Source organism: Trichoderma aggressivum, assembly GCF_033847375.1.
Source record: "Trichoderma aggressivum f. europaeum strain CBS 100526 chromosome Unknown scaffold_028, whole genome shotgun sequence".
In the NCBI taxonomy this organism is placed as follows: domain Eukaryota; kingdom Fungi; phylum Ascomycota; class Sordariomycetes; order Hypocreales; family Hypocreaceae; genus Trichoderma; species Trichoderma aggressivum.
Window position 1 is genome coordinate 342,684 of NW_026946394.1, and position 23,261 is coordinate 365,944.

The window sequence follows — 23,261 nt, forward strand, 5'->3', positions numbered from 1 at the left end:
GGCATCAGATAGTCTGCATGTACGGAGTAGCTTAAGATGCTCTAAACTGCATTAATCCCCCGATTGTCCCCTGTAGGCAAAACTCTTCCCCAGTGATTCACCTTCTGGACTGGAACAAGCCGCCATTCGGAGTGTGCCGATACCGCAGTTTGTGGGGCTCTTTTCTCCAGGCTTCAGGCTGACCAAACCTTAAGCCACCAGATCTACCGGCACATGCTTCGGAGCTTCCTAATTAAAAGCCATTTTGCCCTGCTCGACTTGACGACGAAACATGACCAAGCGCTCCAATTCCCCTGCCTGATTCTCGATTTCTCCTCTCTGCATCGCATTTCTTTTTCCGCCTCTGCTCCGCCTCTCTTCAACGCCGCACCGCTCACTGTTCGAACGCGACACCGACACTGTCCACGATCGTCACCAGCTTCACTAGCTTCACCTCTCCCAATCTCTCTGTGCTGCATGGAACCGTGGGCATGTTCTCCGTAGCGCTGCGCTGCCACGGCAAACGATGTCGACCGGTTGCCCGCTCGACCTTCAGTAACGCGATTCCTCGACCGATGTTGATAGCGCCATCTCCTCTGGCGAAGACTCAGAGGAGATATGCGGCTCAGGCCGGCGCCATCAACGGCACGTGGCGCCCGGTTTCTGTGTTGGACGAGTATGCTCAATCCATCATTGCATTTATACTTTACCTCATACTCTTTAAATGCCCATGTTTCTCTTCATGTCTCTCTTCCCAAGCGAGCTGATGCGCTAACGTTGTCGTCCCACGTGTAGATGGGTTGCGAAAGAAGCACGCCCCATCAGCTTGCGCCAACTTATGGTATTTGGACGCTCTCTGACTGAGTCGCGACTTATAAGCTCCGCAAACTACGTCCGAACCGAACTCCCAGTCAGGTATGCCGTCGTGATTATCATTTTGCCAATTTCAAGGAGCTAATTGTGTGACGCATTTATAGAATTGCGCATCGCATCCGTGACATGCAACAGCTCCCCTACGTTGTTGTAACAAACCCACACATCGAAGAAGTCTACCAGCTCTATTACCAGGCGTTTGACACCTTTCGCAAGTTTAAAGAAATCAAAACGTTGGAGGACAATGAAAAGTTCTGCGAGGTCATCAGCCAGAACCTCAAAGGCCACCTGACCGTCATCCCCAAGCTCGCCATGGGCATCCTCGAGTGCGGCCGCCTCATGGACCCCAAAGAGTTGGATCACTTCATGAATGTCATTCTTCGATCTGTAAGCCTGGAACAATTTCTCACCACCCACCTGCAATGACAACGGAAAAGCTTACATTGAGCCACGTAGCGTATCTCTCGACGAGTCATCGCGGAGCAGCACCTCTCCCTTACAGAAACTTTCAACTCCCCCTACTTCTCTCCCGGCGCCACCCTCTCCGAGTCCGACTTCATCGGCGAAGTCTTCATCAAGTGCGTTGCCAAGGATGTCATCAGCCGCTGCGCAAGAGCCGTCACCCAGCTCGCCCGCTCCACCAACGGCCCCCAAGTGCAGGTGCCCGAGATAAAAATCGACGGCCATCTCAACGCCAGCTTTCCCTACATCCTCAGCCACCTCGAGTACATCGTCGGCGAGCTCCTGCGCAACTCGGTCCAGGCCGTCATCGACCACCATCAGAAGCAGCCCGATCACGCCTCCTCTCCTCCCCCGCCCGTCGAAGTCACAATCTGCGAAGCGCAGGAATCCGTCATCATCCGGATATCAGATCGCGGCGGCGGCATCCCTCGCGAAGAGCTGCCCTACCTATGGTCCTTTAGCAAGGGCCCCCAAAGCCAGAAGCGCCTCGAGAACCTCGGCCAGGTGCCCCGCATGGCCGCCACCATGCAGGAGCTCCATGTCACCGACGAGCTCGGGCGGGCTGACCTCAAGGCGCCCACGTACCTGGGCTCGCTCTCGACTCTCACCAGCCGACCCCCTAATCTACGGCTCGGCATGGGCCTCCCCCTGAGTCGTGTCTATGCTGAATACTGGGCTGGCTCGCTGGGCCTGCATAGTTTGGAGGGGTACGGCGTTGATGCCTTTTTGCAGATTTCGAGGTTGGGCAACAAGAATGAGCAGCTCACAACAAGAGCTAGCATGGATGCTGTTTGACCGTTTGGTTCTACGTCTTGACAGTTGCATTTTGGGGAGAGGGGCGTCTCAGCAGGCAATCAGATCATGGAGTGTTTTATCTTCTTCTTCATCATCATGGGCTTTATTTTTGACTTGGGTATATGATAGGATATGCCTATTCTATCAGAGTTGGCAAGGCGTTTGGTTAGGTGTTATACTTTGTCTTTTGACTCTTCTTACTCTTACTTCACCACCACATCCAACAAACGTGGTGAAAATGCTAGTCTCACTCTCAAGATTCCCTATACTTGATGCGCACCATAAAGGCCTTATTAAACTGGTATCTCAACTGACTCAATTACATAAGACTAGAAAATGTACCTAACTGAAATGGGAGTGCTCAAATAAAAGAGGAATAAAATAGGGCTACATTATCAAAACTTCCAGCACTCCCCCTACTTGCTGATTTTTGGGCAATGGCCGTTAACATGGTGCTTTGCATCCACCATCAAGCCCATTACCGCGACAGTTCCGGTACAAGAACCGAACAAGACAAACAAAAAGAAGAAGACGGGGCCTTCACCTCGACAACTCATCAAAAAAAGATCTTCTCCTCCCGTGGCAATAGCTGATTAGAATATGCATGAAACAAAGTGCCGTACGCGGCGGCAATTCCATGTTCGACCTCTTCAAGCCTGGATGTGTGTATCCGGGGCGAGGTGGACTGAGAAAACCCGACATCATGACACTCCAACGCCAGCATTGCGTGACAGAACCAAGCCACCATTACGAATGATTTATCGGCGGCCGTGGCTTCGGACGGCACCTCCCTGCATAGCCTCAAGCTCGTTCTCCAGCTGCTTGATCTGGGCATGGGTCTGCTCGAGATCCTTATTGAGACGATCACGCTCAGCAATGAGCTTCTGTTCCCATTGTCGGAAGCGCTGCTCCTCGACCTTGACCTGCTCAGTGAATCGCTTCCGCAGAGCCTCTTCCTCCTCCTTGAACTTGGGGTTGTCGAGCTTCCGGGGTCGGGCCTCGCCGAACTTGCGAGTCTCCATCTGCTGTGCTCGGTAGGCTTCGTAGTGCAGCTCCTCAGTGGTGTGGATGAGGTCGAGCATGTGAGTGCGGATCAGGATGGATCGCAGCTTCTTGAAGTCACAGTGGTCCTCGTTCTCGACCTCGGCAACGCCCCAAGAGTACTGGCGGCCCTTGACGATGCGACCGTCGCTGGTCTTGACATCCTTCTCGGATCCGATGACGGCAAACGGCACAGCGGCCATAAGACTACGCGCGTGCTGGGCGGCAGCCTCGTCATCCTCCTCAATAGGGGGCTGGTAGATCTTGATGTTCTGGGCCTCGATGACACTGACAATCTGCAATTGGTTAGCAAAGGTGGACGTGCGGAACATGAGCGAGGTTTTGCTTCATCGTACCCTCTGCTTGAACTTGGCCAGATCGGCGGGGCTGAGAGTATCAGCCTTGGCAATGACGGGGATCAGGTTGACTCGGGAGCAGAGGCGCTTCATGACCTCGATATCCAAGGGCTTCAGGGTGTGGCCGGTAGGACGGATGAAGTACAAGCAGGCATGGACACGCAGATCAATCTTGTCCTGACGGCGCGGCTGCTGCTCCTGGAGCATGTAAGACTCGTGCTGGTCGTCGAGGAACTCGATGATGGGTTGCCAAGAGTCGCGGTTGTTGACATAGTCACCGAATCCAGGGGTGTCAATGACAGTCAATCGAACTAGAGAGCATCACGAAACTCATGCTTAGCGTGTTGTCTCTTCCATAGGGTTACACCTGCGTTAGGCAGCTAGGCAGCTCTTACCCTTGAAGAACTTCTCCTCGAGCTCGGCCTTGGTGATTTCAATCTCGACCGTCTTGTCGACCTGCTTCTGGTGTCGGCGCTTGTGGTCGGCGTAGTTCTTGATGGTCGTGGAGAAGAGGGTGTTGATGAAGGTCGTCTTGCCCAGACCAGACTCGCCAGCAACCTAGGAGCAAAAACGTGCGTGTTAGTTGTCGTTGGAACAAAAAACAATCGAGCTGGCCAGGCCGCAGACGCGTTTGCAACCGGCACATCTCGAGGGCAATCGCGTACCATGATGGTGAAGCTAGCTCCACGCTTCGCGACAATCTTGTGTCGCTGGTTGGGCAGATTGGCAATGCCAATCGGTGAGGCGCTCTCAGCAGCTGCGGGAGCCATCTTGCACACGTGGAGGTGGAGGGGCTACGGATGAAGGTCTTGGGGGAGCTTTGAGAGCGGATGAGCGAGAGGACGGTAGCTGGCGATGGGCTACGGATGCAGGCAAGAGTCGAGAGACAGAGACAGGAGGAGGATATTCAGGTGGCCGATGGCTCTGGTCAAACGGAAAACAAAGTGGAGGTTGGCACTTCCTGAGCTTGAACTTTCAGGGGATAGAAGGGGTTGAGGCGGTCGTATCCCCCAATTTTCCACTCTGGCGAATTGCCCAGGGGCTGCTGGCTGCTGATAGGCCAGGTGGCGGATTGGGTTTAGCGGGCTGGTGCGACTGGGTTGGCCTGGGGGGGGGATAGAGGGATAGGCAGAGCAGGAGCAACGGCGGTCGGTCTCCTTTTTTCTTGGTGCTTGCCTTTTTGTCCGTAGCATGAACAGGTTCAATGGGAGCAGAAGCAGCGGATGAGGTTCTGGGTACATTGGGCTCTCGCTCTTTTGCCGTGAAGCCGCCGGTGCAGCAGCATGTACAGGCTACCTACCAACTCAAGATTAGAATGAGATGGCCAGTGCGCCCCCGGCATTACTGTGCTCGTACTTTGGTGTTTGCAGTCGTACCACTTTAGGCTTAGATACTGTAGGAGCGGAATAAAGTGTCTGCCGGACTTTTAACGGCAAAGGAAAAAAAAAATTGAAAAAAAGCCCCGTATCGATAAGGAAGTCGCAGGCTCGTTTTTTTGATGCGACCAGCAGAACAATATCAGAGCTTCATCTCCCAGTATAGTTTGTTCATGATCATGGCAAGTGGTCGACAATGAAGACCGATTTCAGGGTATGACCAAGACTTGATTCTACTTTATCAAACCATTCCATCATCAGCCAATTGCCCACTACACACATACACAATATGCAACTGCGATTCCCATATCGATTCCGGGTCGACGGCTAACCTCGAGTTCCTTGATAGTTTTCCAACTTGCTGGGCACTGTCTACTGCCAAGGCAACTTGGTCTTCAGTCCAGATGGCACCCATCTAATTTCGCCCGTCGGCAACCGCGTGACCGTGTTCAACCTGGTAGAGTATGTCGTGTCATGTCGGCGCATCGTAACCGTCAAGATCTCCTCAACAAAACGAAGCTGGATGGCTAATTCGATACAATAGCAACAAATCCCATACCCTACCATTCGCCCATCGCAAGAACATTGTTCGAATCAGCCTCTCCCCACGCGGAAACCTCCTTCTCACCGTTGACGAAGACGGCCATGCGATCCTGACCAACGTTCCCCGCCGCGTGTCCATCTACCACTTCTCGTTCCGGTCGCAGGTCACAGCGCTCTCGTTCTCGCCTTCGGGCAGATACTTTGTGGTGGGATTGGGGCGCAAAGTCGAGGTCTGGCATGTGCCTTCAACGCCGGATACCAATGCCGACGGAGAGCTTGAATTTGCTCCCTTTATAAAGCGCCGCACCCTCACCGGCCACTTCGACTCGGTTCAGCACATCGAGTGGTCCAGCGACTCCCGATTCTTCTTGACAGCCTCCAAAGATCTGACGGCAAGGATATGGAGTGTGGAGGCTGAAGAAGGATTCATCCCTACTGTTCTGGGTGGCCATAAGCAAACCGTCATCGGTGCATGGTTTTCCGGCGACCAAGAGGCGATTTACACAGTCAGCAAAGATGGTGCAGTCTTTACCTGGAAATACGTTAAGCCGCTCAACTCTTCTAAAGATGACGAGGATGAGGATGACAGCGATGATGAGTCGGATATGAGATGGCGAATTGTGGAGAGGCATTACTTCATGCAAGGCAGCGCACACGTGCGATGTGCCTTTTTCCACGCCGAAACGAACCTCCTAGTGGCCGGTCTATCCAACGGCCTGTTCAGTCTCTACGAAATGCCCGACTTTAACAACATTCACAAATTGAGCATCTCTCAGAGCGACGTCGATTTTGTGACGATCAACCAGAGCGGAGAATGGCTAGCTTTTGGTGCCTCAAAGCTGGGGCAGCTGCTAGTCTGGGAGTGGCAGTCGGAGTCGTATATCCTCAAACAACAGGGCCATTTCGACTCAATAAACTCTCTCGTCTACTCGCCAGATGGCCAGAGAATCATTACTACGGCTGATGATGGCAAGATCAAGGTGTGGGACATTGAATCTGGTTTCTGTATCGTCACATTCACCGAACACACCAGTGGCGTCACGGCTTGTGAGTTTGCCAAAAAGGGAAATGTACTCTTCACGTCAAGTCTCGATGGCTCCGTTCGGGCCTGGGATCTCATCAGATATCGAAATTTCCGTACCTTTACGGCCCCAACAAGGCTTTCCTTTACAAGCATGGCCGTTGACCCTAGTGGCGAAGTAGTAGCCGCAGGATCGTTGGACTCATTTGACATTCACATCTGGTCAGTGCAGACTGGCCAACTGCTTGATCGGCTGGCTGGTCACGAGGGCCCTGTGTCTGCGCTGGCTTTCACACCGAATGGTAACTCCTTGGTGAGTGGAAGCTGGGACAGGACGGCACGGATCTGGTCCATCTTCAACAGAACACAGACAAGCGAGCCATTGCAGCTGCAGGCCGACATTCTCGACATTGCCGTCAGACCGGATTCCCTTCAGCTGGCCGTTTCCACAATTGATGGCCAGTTGACCTTTTGGTCAGTATCAGAAGCTGAGCAGACGGCGGGTCTCGACGGGCGCCGCGACGTATCCGGAGGACGAAAGATGTCAGACCGAAGAACTGCAGCGAATATCGGTGGCAACAAGAGTTTCAGCACAATCCGATACAGCACCGACGGAAGCTGTCTCCTGGCAGGTGGCAACAGCAAATACATCTGCCTCTATTCCGTGTCCACCATGGTGCTGCTCAAGAAGTTCACCGTCAGCGTGAACCTGTCTCTGTCCGGAACACAAGAGTTCCTCAACAGCAAGTTCCTGACCGAGGCCGGTGCACTGGGAGAGATTGACATGCAGGGCGAGGCATCCGACCGCGAAGACCGCTTTGACGCGAGCCTGCCGGGATCCAAGCGTGGCGGCGACCCTTCGGCGAGGAAGCAGAGGCCCGAGGTTCGGGTGACGGGAGTTGCCTTTTCGCCTGCCGGTACGGCGTTTTGCGCCGCTTCGACGGAGGGCTTGCTCATCTACAGCTTGGACCATACGCTGCAGTTTGATCCGTTTGACCTCAACATTGAGATCACGCCGGCGTCGACTTTGGCCGTGATGGAGAATGAAAAGGACTACCTCAAGGCGCTGGTCATGGCGTTCCGACTCAACGAAGCTGGCCTCATCAAGAGAGTTTTCCAGGCCGTTCCTCCAGCAGACATCCCTCTTGTCGTCGCTGATCTCCCCACCGTCTATGTCCCGAGACTGCTCCGCTTCGTCGCCGCCCAGACGGAGGAATCTCCGCACATCGAGTTCTGCTTGCTGTGGATCAAGGCGCTGGTTGACAAGCACGGCGCTTGGCTGACGGCCAACCGCGGCAAGGTGGACGTTGAGCTGCGCGTGGTGTCGCGGGCGGTTGTGAAGATGCGGGATGAGATTCGGCGACTGGCCGACGAGAACGTGTACATGGTTGACTATCTGTTGAGCCAGGCTGATAATAAAGATGACAAGAGCGGTAATGGCGATGTGCACTTGACAAGCGCGCAGCAGAAGACGGTCGATACGATCATGAATGGCGCGGGCGACGAGTCTGCTGACGATGGGGAAGATGAGTGGATGGGCATGGATTAAACTTGATATTCTTGAATAAGGAGCATAACATGGGTTTTTATTTACATTAGAGCTAAAAACAAAGACACAAAATGAACAAAAACTCCTTGAGCCATCATGAAATACTTATAGTTGTCGACTCCAAAGGACTACAGTTTCCCATCCGCCTCTTTGGGCACATTTTGCCACGCATCATCAAAACCAGCAGATCTCACCCACATGGCAGGTTCCTGAGGGCCTTCTGTGCTCTGCAACAAGACCTGGTGCATCTTCAACCACGTCTCGTCATCCGCTATGCGAATCCACGGCCTGTCAGCAAACTTCCGCGACAGTTTCTGAGCGATGAAGAACGCGCGGACGACTTTGATGGTATGTCCGTCGTCGAGAATCTCGTGAAACCGCGGGAGCAGATCCTCGGGCTTCGTCGCGGAAGCCACAGTGCCGTCCTTTGGAGTAAACGATTGGAGGGCGTCGAGACGCAGCGGCGGACATCCGCGGGCGATGTACTGTACGATGTCGAGGCGGATCTTCCATTCGAGTATGCGAGCTTTTTGAGCGGGTGTGAGCCAGGTGAAGGAGAGGAGGGTGACGAAGAAGGGTGATGAGTTGAGATGATGACTAGAAAAAAAAATCGATTTCTTAGTAAGTAGAGCAAAACCATGTAGCTTGGAGAGAGGAGATGAAGGGGCTTACATCAAGAAAAAGTCAAACTTGGGAACATTCGGCGGATGAAAAGCCGCCGTAGCAGCGACATACGCGCACGAATGAACCATCTCGGCCAATCTCTCGTCAAGCTCATCCTCGCCAACTCGAATCTGCTTCAAAAACCCCAGCGCCTCATCAGGGGCACGCACAAAGACGCCGTCATACACCTTGTTGGAATCCCCGAACCGAGCACTCGCGGCGAGTTTTTCGCTGTACTGCCTGACGGACTCGAAGAGCTCGGGCAGGGGAGTCTTCTGGGGCCGAGAGGAGGCGGCGGCTTGCTCGACCTTGGTGAGGAACGCGCCCACGCGGTTTTCGTGGACGGCGGCTTGGGCGAGGCCTTCTGCTACGATGGCGGGTTGGTGCCATTCGATGCCGTACATGAGCTGGATAAGGGGGTGTAAGAAGCCTTGACGTGGTCATATCAGCATTGCGTTGCGTTGAGTTTTGTCATATGAGTAGGTAGTGGAAGACCGCTTCGGACACGTACCAGCAAAGAGGCGACCAAAGATGGCCTCACTCCTCTCATCTCCCTTGAAGACATACTCCAGCAGAACCTTGTCCCACCCCTTTTCGTCAATCTCGTCTTGAAAGAACTTGAGAAAGTCGGGATAGTACTTCCCCTTTCCGAGGTAGGGACAATCTGCTGACCACCCACTCTTGAGCTCCTTGACGACATCGGGGTGAGTGTTCATGGCCTTGATTTGATAAGAGTGGTTTTCGGCGTAGGCTTGCTCGAGGACGCTGGGGGAGGCGCCGGTGGCATAGAGAGAGAGGAGGAGATGGACAATCTAGGTTGTTGATTCTCTTAGCATCTCATTTGAAGGGTAGAGCAGACCAAAACGGAGATACTTCATGAACGCAACTGGAGAGAGCTTACATGATTATGAAAGCCTTCCGCGTTGAAGAACACATGGTGGCTCTATAGTACTCGAGTTAGTTGAGTATTATTCTCGTCAAGATTTACGAGAGAAGATATACCTCGAGATCCTTTTGCAAAAGCTCAGAGACCTTTGCGGCAGACTCGTCCGTCTGCGCCCACCTCAACAGGCCTGTATCAGTGGTGGGGACTCGAATCTGCCACGGCGTCGCCATACTTGAAGCAGGACGGATTCTAGTTGAATTGGTCAATATTGTTTGCGGGGACCGAATCGAGAATATCGGATTGTATCTAGAATTCAATCGCAAATGCACAACAATTGATCGCGTTCTCGATAGCAGTGAGGATGAAGATGGAATAAGTGCCATGGCGTTCAAAATAGAGGCAAGGCGGGCACAAATGCAATAATTATAGCTTCTACCATTGCATCACCAACCACGTGCCTGCGCCAAACAGCTCTGTCCAATCGCAGACATTCAATTATTCAATATTTCCGCTGTAGCACGTCGGAACTCATCAAGGTTGCATCAAGGCTGCATTTCTCATGGATGACAAATTCTTGTTGCAGAGGCTGAACCTGTGTCCAAGGTTCGTCGATGACGGGCCTTTGTGTCTGGCGAGCGGCTTAGTGGCACAGCTGGGCTGCAGATTGGTCTAAATGGAAAATGAGGAGCCACTTTGTTGGACGGGAATTACTCCGAGACAAACGGCAAATGGACATGTCGAATTCGAATTTGGGGGGAATTGGGGAAACGGGAATCATGGACCAAAGCTGAGGCGAGTTGGAGAGGGGCCGTCAATGTCACGTTTACATCATAATATGAACTTTGATCCGATGCCAAACGGTACTAGCCGTGGTGGTGATGAACAGGTCAAGGCAATGTAAATAGACGTCAATAAATAGGTAAACAGCTGTAGTTAATCAGTGAATTCACATTATCAACATCGACATGGAGGCAGAGATTTGGGGGAATATGTGTGTGATATCATTCTTTGCCAGCCGCCTTTTGCCAATCTGATTCTATCTCAAAAGCATCCTACTCAACCCATCTAAGCTTCCTTATTTTGTGTAAACCCCCTTTCCCATCATCGTCGTCGTCGTCGTCATCAACTTTTTTTTTATATCCATCCCGTGCCCAAGTGGCTGCATAAATTTCGCCTGGTTTCATCAAAAATAGAGACGAGGAAAATCCCAATCCAAATGAAAAAGAAAACAACTCGAAAAAAGAAAATCGTCAAAATCATAAGCACGCTTAAGCCTTGCGCTTCTTGGAGGGCTGGGCATCTTCCTCATCCTCATCCATCTCCTCGTCAGACTCAAAGTTGATGTCGCTCAGGGCATCCTGCTCTTGGGCCGTCACTATTGACGTCTTAGCGCTGCTGTTCATGCATCCTCCGATTCCTCCGATGAATTCTCAGAGGCGTGAATGTACTCACAGAAGTACTTGATGGCGCCGGGCCAGAGATCCTCGGCGATGCAGACGGCAAGGTCGTCGGCGGTGGGGAAGATCTCCATCTCGTACTCGTCGTCATCATCATCCTCGTCCTCGTCCTCGGGCTCGTCCTCGGTCTCCTTGCCCTCCTTGCGGGCCTTGCGCTTCTCCTGCTCCTCCTTGAGGGCGGCCTGGTTCTCCTCCTCGGAGATGCTCAGGCCGCGGAAGCCAAACCAGGCGAAGAAGCTGACGCCGTCGAGGCCGGTGCTCTCCATCTGGCTCTTGAGCTTCTTCTTGGCCTCGGTGTCGTCACCCTTGCCGGCCTTGTCGTCCTCCCAGACCTGGTAGACGAGGTCCAGCAGGCCGCTGGTCAGGTCCTTGTCGGCCTTCCAGTTGATCTTGACAGGCTCGCTGACGAGGCCCGCCCAGCCATCCTTGTTGCGGCGCCACCAGAACTTCTTCTCGAGAACCTTGTTCTCAAAGTACTCGTTCTCGCTGAACTCGAACTTGATGGAGATGCTGCGAGGGTCGCCGTTGGGCAGCTCAAAGCGCTCCACGGACAGGTTGATGAGGGAGCTCAGGAGGACGGCTGAGTCGGTCGGCTGGACGTACTCGTCGATATCCGGGGGGGCCTGCTCGAAGACGAGGGGCCAGAAGTTGGGGATCTCAGAGACGACCTTGGCACGCTTTGCGTACAGGTCCTTGGTGAGCTTGGCCTGTTGGCGGACTGCGATACGAGGATTGTGTTAGCTTGCGGATCATTTAAATCAATCAATAGAACGGTCAAAATAGTTCACTCTTCTTCTTATGCCATGCGCAGGGGGAAACAGGACACGCCGGGTAGTATCTCGGCGAGTATTCTGCCGCCGAGACTGCAGCAATAACAAGCTACATGTCAAGAGCAGCAGTCTTGCCGCCTCTAGCGGATAACATGTCATCAAGGTGAAGAGGGGGAATGAATGAATGAATGAATGAATGAACGAATAGGCAAAATTCATTCATGGTTCAGGTGTGTGGCAAAGGCTGGCGCGGGGTGACTTACGGAGCTCAAGCTCAACCTCTTCGAAATCATCCTCGAGGTCCTCCAGGATCTCGTAGGAGATGGGGTTATCAATGTTTTCGGCAGACATGGTGACAGTCGGTAGTGAGCTGTGTGTACGGTAGTGTTGCGATAATAAAAAAAAGCCGGTGGTTTGACGGTTGTAAGTTTTGGGACGGAGGGGGAGCTGGAGCAGCTGGTGCTTTATACCTTAGTACCTGTACCTTGGTACCTTTGGTAGCAGTGCCTGAGGTACCTGTGAGGTGCTGATGGTGGAAATCAGGTACCGACGGATATGACGTCTTGGTCTAGACTGGCTGACGGGGTAAGGAGAAAATTTTCTCAGCTCACTGGAGGGAAGCTGATCAACGCCGAGAGCAAGTACCTAATGGGCATGCAAGAGAAAAAAAAAAGATGGACGTCGAAAGAGCTTGCAGGCAGATTTGCGTGGGTATGAGTGGACGCGGTACCTTGCCTAGCACGGCATCGGCTCCCTGGCACTTGGGCGGCCTTGGGCCCGAAACGGCAAAACCAGGGTGCACTAAGCCCGCTGGAGCTTGGTGAAGGGTCCACTGACTCGAAGCTCTTGCAGCGGAGGGTCCACTGGAGAGGGCAGCCTAAAGAAAAAGAAAAGAAGAGAAAAGTTGTTGGGGGCGGTGGTACTCGACAAGGACATGCAATTTGTATGGCGGGAGCAGGTCACCGATAGTTTTCCTTTGTTTTGTTTTTTTCTTTGTCGTGGCATTGCATTGATTGCTCTGGTGCTCCACTCAAAGGGTACCCAAGATGAGCATGAAAATACATGAAATTGGAAGAGGAGAGGACAAGAGGAAAAGAGGCCACAACCTTAGTCTAGGCGGCCCCAGATGCGGCGAGACGGACAAACGCCACCCCCCTCTGAAGCTTTCCAAGGTTCTTTTTCTCATGTTGTTCCTCTTTTTGATGTGGACTACTATGCTGAATAAAGAGAGATAAAGGGTAATTTGAATAGGATTGCCGTATATAATAGGCAGGATAAGCACCATCAGTAGAACATGATGATTGGTATGCGGAAAGCTGCATGTTGGAGAGTGTCTGTGGCTGCAGACAAAAAGCTCGGATGGCACCGTGCATGAGCTCACTTTTGCCTTTTATCCAACACAGGGTAGTGTCAGGTCAGATCACATCCCATTCATTCATTCATTCATTCATTCATTCATTCATTCATTCATTCATTCATTCATTCATTCATCCTATTCAACTGCAACGACATGAATGATTCGCATTGTGATATTTGACAATCTGCCTGTCCTTGAACATTCTCAATCTCTTCCCGCAAAATTTCTTATCTGCGATAAGCCATGCCCCTCCCCCGCCTCGCCCACTCATCAATCAGTCAAATCAACCCCCCACCTTTGAATGTTCGATATTCCTCTCCTTGAACATCCAAACCCGCCTCAACAATAGCAATAACGACGTTTGAACAATAGCTTGGCGACGCAGTTATTTCCTTCTGTTAACTTCACCTTCACATTCTCGTTCAATATATAATCGTCTTTCGTCAAATCAAGCAATATGAGATGATGCCGCCTATTTAAGCTCTCCTCTCTTCTTCATTTTACAAGGGCTTTTCATCCTCCCAAATCTCCACCTGCATCTCCAACACCATACATCGAAAACTCGCTACCAAGTCTCAACAGCCAAACACACAAACTCGCATATCTCTCTACACCTATCAACTGGGTACATTTTTCGTTATGGACGGCACAATGCCCACCCCAATAGATCTCGGTCAACCGACCAAGCTCAACTGCGAAGTCGCAGTCTTCAGTGGCGCCTCCGGTCTCGAGGCTCAGGCCATGGGCGCCAAACGCATCGAGCTCAACGCTCCAGGCTCGTACGATGAGGGAGGCCTCACGCCCCCGGTCAAGGAGCTGACCTCGATTGCCTCGCAGCTTGAAATTGCCGTCCGCATCATGATTCGCCCTCGCGGCCCGCCTCGCGTTCCCGTCCTGCAAGGGGGACAAGATCAAGACCAAGAGAAGAAGAAAGAAGGAGAGGAAGACCAGGACCACCTGCTCCAAGACTTCATCTACACCGACGACGAGATTGCTCTCATGCTGCAAGCCATCCACAACTTCAAAGCCACTAGGGTCCTCAACCCCATCCGCGGCGACGGTTTCGTCTTCGGCATCCTCAGGCGCCAGACCAAAGCCTCCACCCTCGCAAAGTACCCAGACCTCAAGTACACCGTCGACGAGGAGCGCTGCAAACTCCTCATCGACGCCGCCCGCCCCTTCCCCTGCGTCTTCCACCGCGCCTTCGACCCCATCGCCGCCAGCGAGCGCTGGGCAAAGGGCATCGACATCCTCGTCCGCTGCGGCTTCGACGGCGTCCTGACCTCGGGAGGCCTCGGTAACTGCCACGAGAACCTCGAGAAGCTCGACGCAATCTGCCACCGCGCTGCCCCCGGCAGCCTACAGGTCATCGCCGGTGGTGGTGTCCGTCGCGGCAACGTCCGCGACTCTGTTGCCCGGCTGTCTGTCCACGGCACTAAGAGTGTCTGGATGCACACTGCCTCGCTGGCTAACAAGGTCGACAAGGACGGCCGCCGCGTGGAGGAGTTGAATGGACGTGAACTGTCGCAAATCATTTCTGTGATGAACGCCACAAGGCCCGACTAGAAGTCTCCGGCTGACCATTGGCGCAAACACTATGCCCATCTTTACCAATAGCGGTGAGATTCTCGTCCCTGGTTTTTTTTTTCTTTTTCTTTTCTTTTGTGCAAAAAGGAATCTCTCTCGAAAAGTTGACAACCCTTGCGAATATAACACCACTCTCCGAATTCGAGGACATGAGTTCAGCGGCTCCTCGAACGTATGAGTTTCTTGTTTTCTGTTTTTATATTGGAGTGAATGGACACACATCAGCTTCACCATTCCACTCACTCATTTAGCAACCAGCAGGCGGGTTTTCTTCTTCTTTTTATTTCACAACATGACGGCAAGAACAAAGACGGCAACGCTGCCAAAGGATAGATTTGATTGCTTTCAGGGCATCCGGTGTTCCGGCTCAGAAAAAGTTTAGATGTGATTAGATGTTACATGAGACACTTACCTAAAAGCAATAGAACCGCGATTGCAAAATTCGATCAAGAATACATAAACTCTCTCTTCTTTTCAATTCGTAAATTAAATACTGCGCATTGTCGTGACAAACGCTTTCATCTATATATACCCATTTAAACCCCCCACAAGACCATCCTCTAGCAATCCTCACCCTTGCCATGAGCCAGGCCCAAGCAGTTGGCAATCTTGTAAAAGATGTCGACGTTGCTATAAGTACCGCCAAACGTCTCCTGACAAGGGCCGAGAGCAAACACGGGCACGTCAGTCAAGGAGTGGACACCCTGAGCCTCAGAGGTGGGAATGGTTCCGTTGATGACGATGCCGTCGACGCCGTCCTCGGGGTTGACAAAGTACTCGCTGCCCATGGGAACGGCGGGCAGGCGAGGGCCGTTCTTGTGGACCTTGTAGTTCTCACGGTGGTCAGGGGCAGCACCAACACCACCGGCAATGGCGTAGCGAGGCTCCCAGTTGGTGGGGAAGTTGACGCCAGTGCCGTAGCTGATCTTGCCGTCCTTCTTGGTGTACTGGGAGAGGCCAGACTTTTCGTAGACGCCAATGGCATTGCGCTTGGCGCGCTCGTCCTTCTGGGCTGTCAGGTATTCGGTATCAGCAGAGCCAAAAACACTGTTTGACGCGTTAGCAGCTAATCAATTTATACAACAAGCGGAAAGGGGGGGTGACAAGGAGGAGGAGGAGGAGGAGGAGGATGGAAATGCAGGGAGACATGACATACTCAAAGCCGTGGCCGTGGTCAGCAGACACCACAATCAGGGTCTCTTCATAGATTCCCAGCTGCTTGAGCTTGGCAACGGTAGCACGGACGGTGTCGTCAAGCTCCAAAAGATCACCCAGAGCACGATCGTAGTCAAGGACGTGCATTTGCTTGTCGATGGAAGCAGCCTCGGACATGAGGAAGAATCCCTCCTTGCCGCCGCGCTTGTGCAGGATGTCGACAGCCTTGAGGGTCATCTCCTTGAGACCGGGCAGGTCAAGAGCAGGTCCCTTTCCACCCTTGGGGTCGTTCTTGAAGTCCTTGAGGTTGTCCTTGTAGATGTTACGGTCCAGCCAGACGGGCATGACACCCTGGCAGAAGACACCAAGGGCCTTCTTGTTGTTGTCGGCAGCGAGGAGGGACTTCTTGTCGGTGCTGACAGAGTATCCCTTCTTGGCGAACTCGGCATAGTAGTCCTTGCCCTGGTAGGAACCGGTACCGGGGAGGAACTGCTCAGCACCGCCACCGAAGAAGACATCAGGACCACCGTGGTTGGTCCAGGAGTAGTTGGTCATGCCGTGGAGGGCCTGGTCAATCAGAGAGCCGTACTCGCTGCGGCGGCGAGTGTGGCCACTGAGAGCAATGGGAGTGGCATCGGCAAGGAAAGCGGTGGAGACGGCACCCCAAACACCTTTCTAAGGCAGGATGTTAGCCAATTGCTCGTCATATTTGCATTGGTTATTGTATACTTACGCGGACACGACGGAAGATTTCAACAATGGTCTCAACCTTGGGGTCGTCGAAGGCGTTGGGAGAGGAGTCGGCGTGGACACTAAACATGTCTGTTAGCGTTCCATCGGACGTGATGCCCCCTTTTCGCCGGGAAGACTGTACCCCATAGCGTTGACGGTGCTCTTGTGGCCAGAGTAGAGAGCAGAGGCAGAGTTGGCAGAATCGGTGATGTAGCTGTCAATGGAGTGAGTCATCTGGTGGCCCAGGACGGGGAATTCGTCAAGCTGCAGGCGAGTCTGATATTTGCCGTTGATGCTCTGATGTCCAAGGAGACGAGCAGCGGTAATCTACACCAGCATCAATGGTTAGCAATTGGGAGGTCAGGCCGTTCACAACTCAATGGCAACATACCATGTTGGTGGTCATGCCGTCGCCAATGAAGAAGATGACGTTCTTGGCCCTCTTCTTGGTGTGGAGGTCGCGGACAACCCATTTGGCGGTGGTCTTGTCGCCATTGTAGTAGTTCAAGGTGACGGTGTAAGTGCCCGGCTCGTAGAGGGCAACCTTACGGTATGCCTTGGAGGCGACGTTGACGACTGAGGGCTTGTGGGCATCTTGAGCAAAGAGATCCTCATACCAGTTGAACGTCCACTTCTCGAGCGAAGGCTCTTTGATGCCAAAGGCATTGGCAAAGTCCTTGGCCTTGCCGCCGTCCTTGGAGATGGTCACCTTGAACTTGTCGTCGGGCTTGCCGTTGTGGGCGGCCTCGGAGCCGTTGACGGGAGCGTGAACCTCGACACGCAAGTCAAACAGCTGGCCGGGGAGGAAGTCGCTCTGGTCGGGAGGCAGAACACATCCCAGAGTCGGGCATGTTCCCAGGCGCTGGAAGGTCTGGGCAGAGACTCCCGACAGCGAGGCTGCGAGGAGGCCGACAACTCCAAACTTGGCAATCATCTTGGGCTGTGACAGCTATCCAAGACTATAGCAATGACTGCAGGGCAAGGGTTACTGGGGGGGGGCCAGGCAAGAGGTGCGGCATGGCAAGGCTCGTCAGTCCCTTATATACAAGCATGACGGGCAATCCGGTCCTCGCGTGACGACCATGCCGAGCAACGCAAAATGCTGCAGCCAGCGGCCAATTCCGTTAGCCTCCCTGGCCGTGTACAGCGTCAAGCAGATGGAGAGGGATGCAAGGCACCTTGCAACTTGGTCGAAGGGCATCATCATCCCTGCGTTGTCGGTCCATGGCGTCTGGGCTAGAACCACCGGCTATGGGCAAATACACCAATGTGAGGTAGCATCCATCGCTCCATGATACCCCATTGGCTCAGCCGGGTCCCTTCTCGCGTGGGGGAAACGCACGTTGCAGACGCCTGCTGTCTCCTTGGGGTGTGCTCGAAGCCGTGCTGCTTCCATCGCGATGCCAAGCAACGTGGAGACACAAGAAGCAGTCCCCTTATTGTCGAGCACACAGGCACGTGTCGTCTCAATGCCAGAATCGAGAGTCCGAGACCCTGCAGTAGACGGCGACGCTCGTGGCTCTTGGCAGTCCCTGGCAAAATCCAGGGCCCAAACGATGCCGGTCGTGGAGAAGAAGAGCAGCCGTGCAGTCTTGATAACCTCAGCCGTCAAAGCCGTTAGCTTGCGGGCTTCAAGGGACTTTGGTCTGCAGCCGAAGGTCTGTCGATCTTGGCGCTCGTCCCGTGGGTTGAAGCCATCGTTTCATTGGGCGCTCGGAACCGGCCCTGGTTCGTGTTTGCCCTGCGATTCGACAATTCAAAAGTTCGCAGACTCCGCAAGCCGACAGGCACCGGCAGCCATCTGAGGTGGTACTGCTGGTATTAGACGTGTTGGACTAGGTTTTTCTGTTATTGTTATGCTTATTTCTTATTTTCTGGATGAGTAGGTGGCCGCAGCCCCGCGGTATAAGATAAGAGCACAATGCAGATCCAAACTGAAGAGGTTTGCGTTGCTGTCGATGTCGTACTGTAGGATTTCCCCGCATCATGATGGTTCTTTTCTTTCCTTTGTGCTTGTTGAAGATGCGCATGGCGGGCAAGAAATATTGTCACCGTCATGTATAAACCCGGCGTCGGCGCATCCAGGCTTGCATGTCGCAAGGTTGCACGGCATCCAGAGCTGAACAGCCTCTCGGTCGCTCTCACGCAGCAGAACAACGAGGCTGGATCAAGTGGGCAGCAGTGACAAATGGCCCACGTCGAGACGAACTAGAGGCCAACCTCGTCTCAATCCGTTGACCGACGCTGCGTTTGTCGACTCTGAGTTTGGTCCATCTGATGAGTCGATAGTCTTGATGTTGAACCTTGGTCCAAGCTTGATTCAGGACGAGTTCTTTTCGGACAGAGCCCGGCTGGCAGCCTTTGAGGCGTAAGATTGAGGCCACATGGTTGACCATCGTCCTCGTCGTTGTCGTGTTTTTCTTTTCTTTTCTTTTATTTCAAAAAATCTCGTTGCTCCCTTCATGTATGGATCAAAGTTGTAAAGCGACCCATGGGTGTACGAGACTGTGCATCTATGGGTCGCCATAGCGTGTGCGGTACAGGCCTTCAACCCCACCGGATTTACTCTACCTAATACAGCTGCAAATGTTTACAGAGGCAGTTTATAAGCAAGTACTTGGTGGAAGTAATAGAACAGTAATGCAGAAGATAACGGCATTAATAAAAAGGGTTGATTTAGGAGCAGATATACATAGCACCGTCCTCAACACTTCAACCACAAGCTATGATGCCAAAGCCAGCGATTAGTGTAGTAAAGCTGTTTAACTAATCTCCCAGTCTGATTGTAATTATTTGTTCAAGATGAACATGCTTCCGGTCCAACCATACGCCCGTGCAAGTCTCCGACCTTGGCGTCTAGCGACCATGAAAGACATTTTGCCTCTGGGATGTGGCTCGTGAAACTGAATGCTTGCTTTGGCATCATAGCTTGTGGGAGAGAACTGCCAGACTGATCCGTAAAGCTTCTGCGCCATAAAGCCGATCGAAGTCATGGTATGTACAAAGTCATACCAAGGTACCTCTCCAGGTGTGGATGTAGCATCAGGATTGAAGAATAATGTGCGGAAGACCTTTAGCGCGCGATTGTCAACTCTGAAGCAGGGTTGAAGTTTGGCCTCCTCTTCCTCACGACTGGTTTGGATGCTCTCCAATGCCTGCTGGTCTGCCTGCTGGTCTGCCTGCTGGTCTGCCACGCCTCTAGTCTTCACTTTAGCTTTGGTCGGCTTCGTCTGCGTCTACGTGCCGGCCGTTGCCCGCCCGTGAGCTTGATCATCCCATAGATTGAAGCATACGGGCGAGAGCGGTTGTTCAACAGCAGGAGCTCCAGCGACCCGAGGCTTTGGCTGCTCGACCCATTCCGGAGTCCGCTGCAAAAGATGGGCTTGCGAAAGGAGCCTTTGCGCAGCGGACCCCAGCTCTATCCCAGGTCCTGAAAACATTAAGCTGTCAACTTGGGCCCAAAATCTATCAAGATTCTGCTCAGCCAAGCGTAGCTTCTCCACATTCTCCTTTGTTCGACGCTTGTCAAAGGGATATATAAACTTTCCAAGCAGCGGTTTCCCGAGCTCTACTACCTTGCTCAGGTTCACATCCTTCAGGCAGGCAAGCATTTGGGTCCACGGTTTGCTCTTGGTGGCAAAGGCTTTCTCCAGGTCATCTTGCACACTCACGGCTTCGTCCTCAAAGTTGCGGGCCCATGGCTGATATACGTCAGGTTGGTGAAGGCACTGGGAAATGATAGAGGCGTTGCCAATGATGCTCGCGACAGTGCTAGAGATGAGATCGCTCGCCGTCGGCTCGGCGAGCAAGAGACGCTTTAGTTCATCTACCACGCACGGCAACCTAAGGAGGAAGAGGTTATGGCCATCCTCCCACAGCGTTCGAAGCAGGTAGGTAAGCTGGCCACGACCTTATTCATCTTGAGCCCTTTTGACACGATGCCGATGTTAGGCGAAGCGTTGTCGATTGGCGGATAGCGAACATAAAACCTTCGCATCGGTGGAGATGCCACTACGGTCTGTTTCAGCTGTGCCAAGGGTCCTTTGATTGCCTGGTTAAGGAAATGGCGGAACTTTAACAGGGCGAGTAGGTATTCTTCAGGGAGGTCTTCCATTGGCGAAATGTCCGATTTGTACCTCTCCTGCAAAGTAACCAATCCTTGTACTTGGTAGTGGAGTTCCGAGAAGAGCTCGAGGTCAAAGTAAGCATTGAATATGGCATTGCCAATCACGCGTGCCCAAAAGATGTGCTCGCGACCTGGGGTTAGAGTCGGATGGGTGTGGTCAAGGGTGTCTGGAATTAATTCTTGTCGATGCTCCCTTGCGTCTAAGAGATGCTGGCGAAAGTAATCAGGGTCCTCCCGTAAAGCCCAAAGGTGGTCTTCGGCTGCCTGAGCTTTTGCTGCCAGTAGTGATTCAACACGTTTCATGTCAAGCTGGGCCGGGACTCGGTAAGGTGCTTCGGCAGCCATCAAGGCCAGCGACTCGAAGCCATTCAGTTCGCTCTCCGTCTTTAAAGGCGGCTCTGGCTGGATAGGGTATACGTTGTTTGTTAGCTGGTCCTTGTCAATATCATGAAGTATGCTCTGGCAACAGTCCACAAGAAATCTCATCAGCCTGTCCTGAGCTTGGAGAACGATAAGGCCATCACCTGGACTGAATTGCTTCTGAGTATTCATCCAGTCGAAGGCGTCCGCATGGTCATCCCACGAGAGCAGTCGTCCGTATTCCTCCACGGCCGTCACCCCATTCAATATCATCGTATATTCGTTCAGAAAGCTCCGCTCGATTGCCTCGCATACAATGCCCAAGTGCATAGCTTCCAAATCCGCTGCCGCAAAACTAGAAGGGAGCTCCCTCCCTCTCGCATTCAGCATTAGTGGAAGCGACTGCGTCTGCAGCAGGTCCTCCTGATTGATGCAAGGCCACATGAAGCCGCTCGTGGCCGGGTTGGCTCCAAGGTGCGGCAGACGTCCTGCTCTCCGGAAAGCTTCATAATCGGGGCGATGACTGGACGGCATTCCCGGCCACGCTTTTGCTAAGATTAGAATCCTCTGCTGTCTGGTTTTCTTGACCCATCTTTTCCTGATGGTAGATTCGTGCCTCTGGAGAATCCCGTGCAGCAGGTCGTAGTGGAAGAATATTGCGGTTGCCTTCTCCTTGGCTTCCGCACGAATTTAGGCTACGGATGGCAGCTTCGGAGTAGGCCGGCCGATAACATTAAAGAAGTTTGCCGGGTCAGAATAGAAGTCCCCGGGTAGCTGCAAATCACTACCAGAGGCAGCTGTGAAGTCGTCCATTTCACCGGTGAGTTGGGATGTTATGGCTTGAAGGTTGCTGTAGTCAATTGGGTGGCCAGATGATATCCTAAAGAAGATTATAGCAGTTGTTCTAGCGGGCTTTTTTCTGACTAAGGGTCTCGCACAGCTATTAGGCGCCCATCTGGAGGCACATTAGTGGTAACGTTATCGCCTACCAGCAGCTCTTCAGTTGATTCCTACCTCATTTAATGTTATAATCCTGTTGCATCAGCAGACCATCTGATGTGTTTGGTTGCCTCTATTCACTTTATCTAATCTTGGCTCATCACGCCGTTTAGTCGGATATATGCAAGTGGCTGTTGTAAAAGCCAACTGAGCGAATCATCAGTTGAGATGCCTTGCAATTGGAAGCTTTGCTGACGTCAAGATACAGTAATTCACATGTATGCAGTAACTACCGCTCTCCTTTGTTGAGGGGGCTGGAATGCTTCATACTCCAACGACCATCTTCTTCTCCATCTCTCTGGAATGCACTCACTTACATGGAAACCCCATATAAACCCTCTTGTGCAATCGAGGAGAGAGGGGAGGACTGATGGCACAATGCCACACACACAAAAAAAAAAAAAAAAAAAAAAAAAAAAAAAAAAAAGGCTAGAATTTGAGTGCCTTCATACAGTTCCCCTCCAGCATGTCTAATCAAACTGTACAAGACATCCTCCAGTACCAGTTTCGAGACTCCAAACTTCTCGAGGAAGCTCTCCGGGCCCCAGGCACAGACCCGGGAACAACCCGCCAGAACCCAAGAGCACATGGAAATAAAGGTCTGGCCATGATTGGGGACGCCGTCCTCCGACTCGCCGTAGTCGACGATGGCATCGTTGACGGGAAAACTACCCGTGAGCTTCCCATGCCTATGATCCATGAACCACCTTGAATTCTCTTCCAAGCTGATTTGAACTTGCAGAGAGCTGCCATCAACTGTGTGTGGCCGAAATCTCGAATATCGCATTGAGCAAAACGCTGAAGAAATGGGAAATCGGTCGATTTGTCAAGCTGCATCCAGGTCAAAAGGGTGTCATATCTCCTGGCACAGGCGCCTCCACCGCTGAGGCGCTGGTCGGGGCTGTGTGGATTGATTCGGGTCGTGATTTCACCACGGTCCATCGCGTCATCCACAATCTCGACATTGCCAGTGAATTCTTGCAAACTGGAAATCACTTATGTGGCAAGGCAGAGACGGTTGTGGCAGCATAAAAACAATAGCCCAAGGTCAAGGTCAAAGTTGATACGTAAATTAAAAGGACACTCGCTTTGTGCTTCCTTAATCTCTTGTAAAACCTACTATTCAGATAGTCACCAAAAACTCACATAATGCCTTTAAGACACTGCCACCTTT

The 23,261-nt window shown here is 52.6% G+C and overlaps 9 protein-coding genes across 9 annotated transcripts; 4 read left to right on the forward strand and 5 right to left on the reverse strand.

The window, feature by feature from the left end:
- Positions 1–554: 554 nt before the first annotated feature.
- Positions 555–2,109, forward strand: Triagg1_6883 (uncharacterized protein; the record flags this gene model as incomplete). The annotated part of the gene is made up of 4 exons (XM_062901556.1): positions 555–655; positions 775–894; positions 957–1,239; positions 1,309–2,109. The coding sequence occupies 4 exons, from the start codon at positions 555–557 to the stop codon at positions 2,107–2,109; spliced, it is 1,305 nt and encodes a 434-aa protein (XP_062754211.1).
- Positions 2,110–2,867: 758 nt separating this feature from the next.
- Triagg1_6884 (uncharacterized protein) lies at positions 2,868–4,276 on the reverse strand (the record flags this gene model as incomplete). Its single annotated transcript, XM_062901557.1, has 4 exons — positions 2,868–3,446; positions 3,507–3,817; positions 3,902–4,064; positions 4,172–4,276. The coding sequence occupies 4 exons, from the start codon at positions 4,274–4,276 to the stop codon at positions 2,868–2,870; spliced, it is 1,158 nt and encodes a 385-aa protein (XP_062754212.1).
- An 802-nt stretch (positions 4,277–5,078) lies between these two features.
- Positions 5,079–7,995, forward strand: Triagg1_6885 (uncharacterized protein; the record flags this gene model as incomplete). The annotated part of the gene is made up of 3 exons (XM_062901558.1): positions 5,079–5,096; positions 5,232–5,344; positions 5,427–7,995. The coding sequence occupies 3 exons, from the start codon at positions 5,079–5,081 to the stop codon at positions 7,993–7,995; spliced, it is 2,700 nt and encodes an 899-aa protein (XP_062754213.1).
- A 128-nt stretch (positions 7,996–8,123) lies between these two features.
- Positions 8,124–9,774, reverse strand: Triagg1_6886 (uncharacterized protein; the record flags this gene model as incomplete). The annotated part of the gene is made up of 5 exons (XM_062901559.1): positions 8,124–8,592; positions 8,668–9,088; positions 9,170–9,470; positions 9,560–9,601; positions 9,661–9,774. The coding sequence occupies 5 exons, from the start codon at positions 9,772–9,774 to the stop codon at positions 8,124–8,126; spliced, it is 1,347 nt and encodes a 448-aa protein (XP_062754214.1).
- Positions 9,775–10,812: 1,038 nt separating this feature from the next.
- Positions 10,813–12,122, reverse strand: Triagg1_6887 (uncharacterized protein; the record flags this gene model as incomplete). Its single annotated transcript, XM_062901560.1, has 3 exons — positions 10,813–10,919; positions 10,997–11,719; positions 12,035–12,122. The coding sequence occupies 3 exons, from the start codon at positions 12,120–12,122 to the stop codon at positions 10,813–10,815; spliced, it is 918 nt and encodes a 305-aa protein (XP_062754215.1).
- A 1,657-nt stretch (positions 12,123–13,779) lies between these two features.
- Triagg1_6888 (uncharacterized protein) lies at positions 13,780–14,694 on the forward strand (the record flags this gene model as incomplete). The annotated part of the gene is made up of 1 exon (XM_062901562.1): positions 13,780–14,694. One exon carries the CDS (start codon positions 13,780–13,782, stop codon positions 14,692–14,694), a length of 915 nt encoding a protein of 304 aa, XP_062754216.1.
- Positions 14,695–15,275: 581 nt separating this feature from the next.
- Triagg1_6889 (uncharacterized protein) lies at positions 15,276–17,536 on the reverse strand (the record flags this gene model as incomplete). The annotated part of the gene is made up of 5 exons (XM_062901563.1): positions 15,276–15,762; positions 15,872–16,545; positions 16,604–16,682; positions 16,745–16,929; positions 16,994–17,536. The coding sequence occupies 5 exons, from the start codon at positions 17,534–17,536 to the stop codon at positions 15,276–15,278; spliced, it is 1,968 nt and encodes a 655-aa protein (XP_062754217.1).
- Positions 17,537–19,391: 1,855 nt separating this feature from the next.
- Positions 19,392–21,622, reverse strand: Triagg1_6890 (uncharacterized protein; the record flags this gene model as incomplete). Its single annotated transcript, XM_062901564.1, has 3 exons — positions 19,392–19,838; positions 19,896–20,428; positions 20,479–21,622. 3 exons carry the CDS (start codon positions 21,620–21,622, stop codon positions 19,392–19,394), a joined length of 2,124 nt encoding a protein of 707 aa, XP_062754218.1.
- Positions 21,623–22,553: 931 nt separating this feature from the next.
- Positions 22,554–23,119, forward strand: Triagg1_6891 (uncharacterized protein; the record flags this gene model as incomplete). The annotated part of the gene is made up of 2 exons (XM_062901565.1): positions 22,554–22,761; positions 22,830–23,119. 2 exons carry the CDS (start codon positions 22,554–22,556, stop codon positions 23,117–23,119), a joined length of 498 nt encoding a protein of 165 aa, XP_062754219.1.
- Between the last annotated feature and the right edge of the window lie 142 nt (positions 23,120–23,261).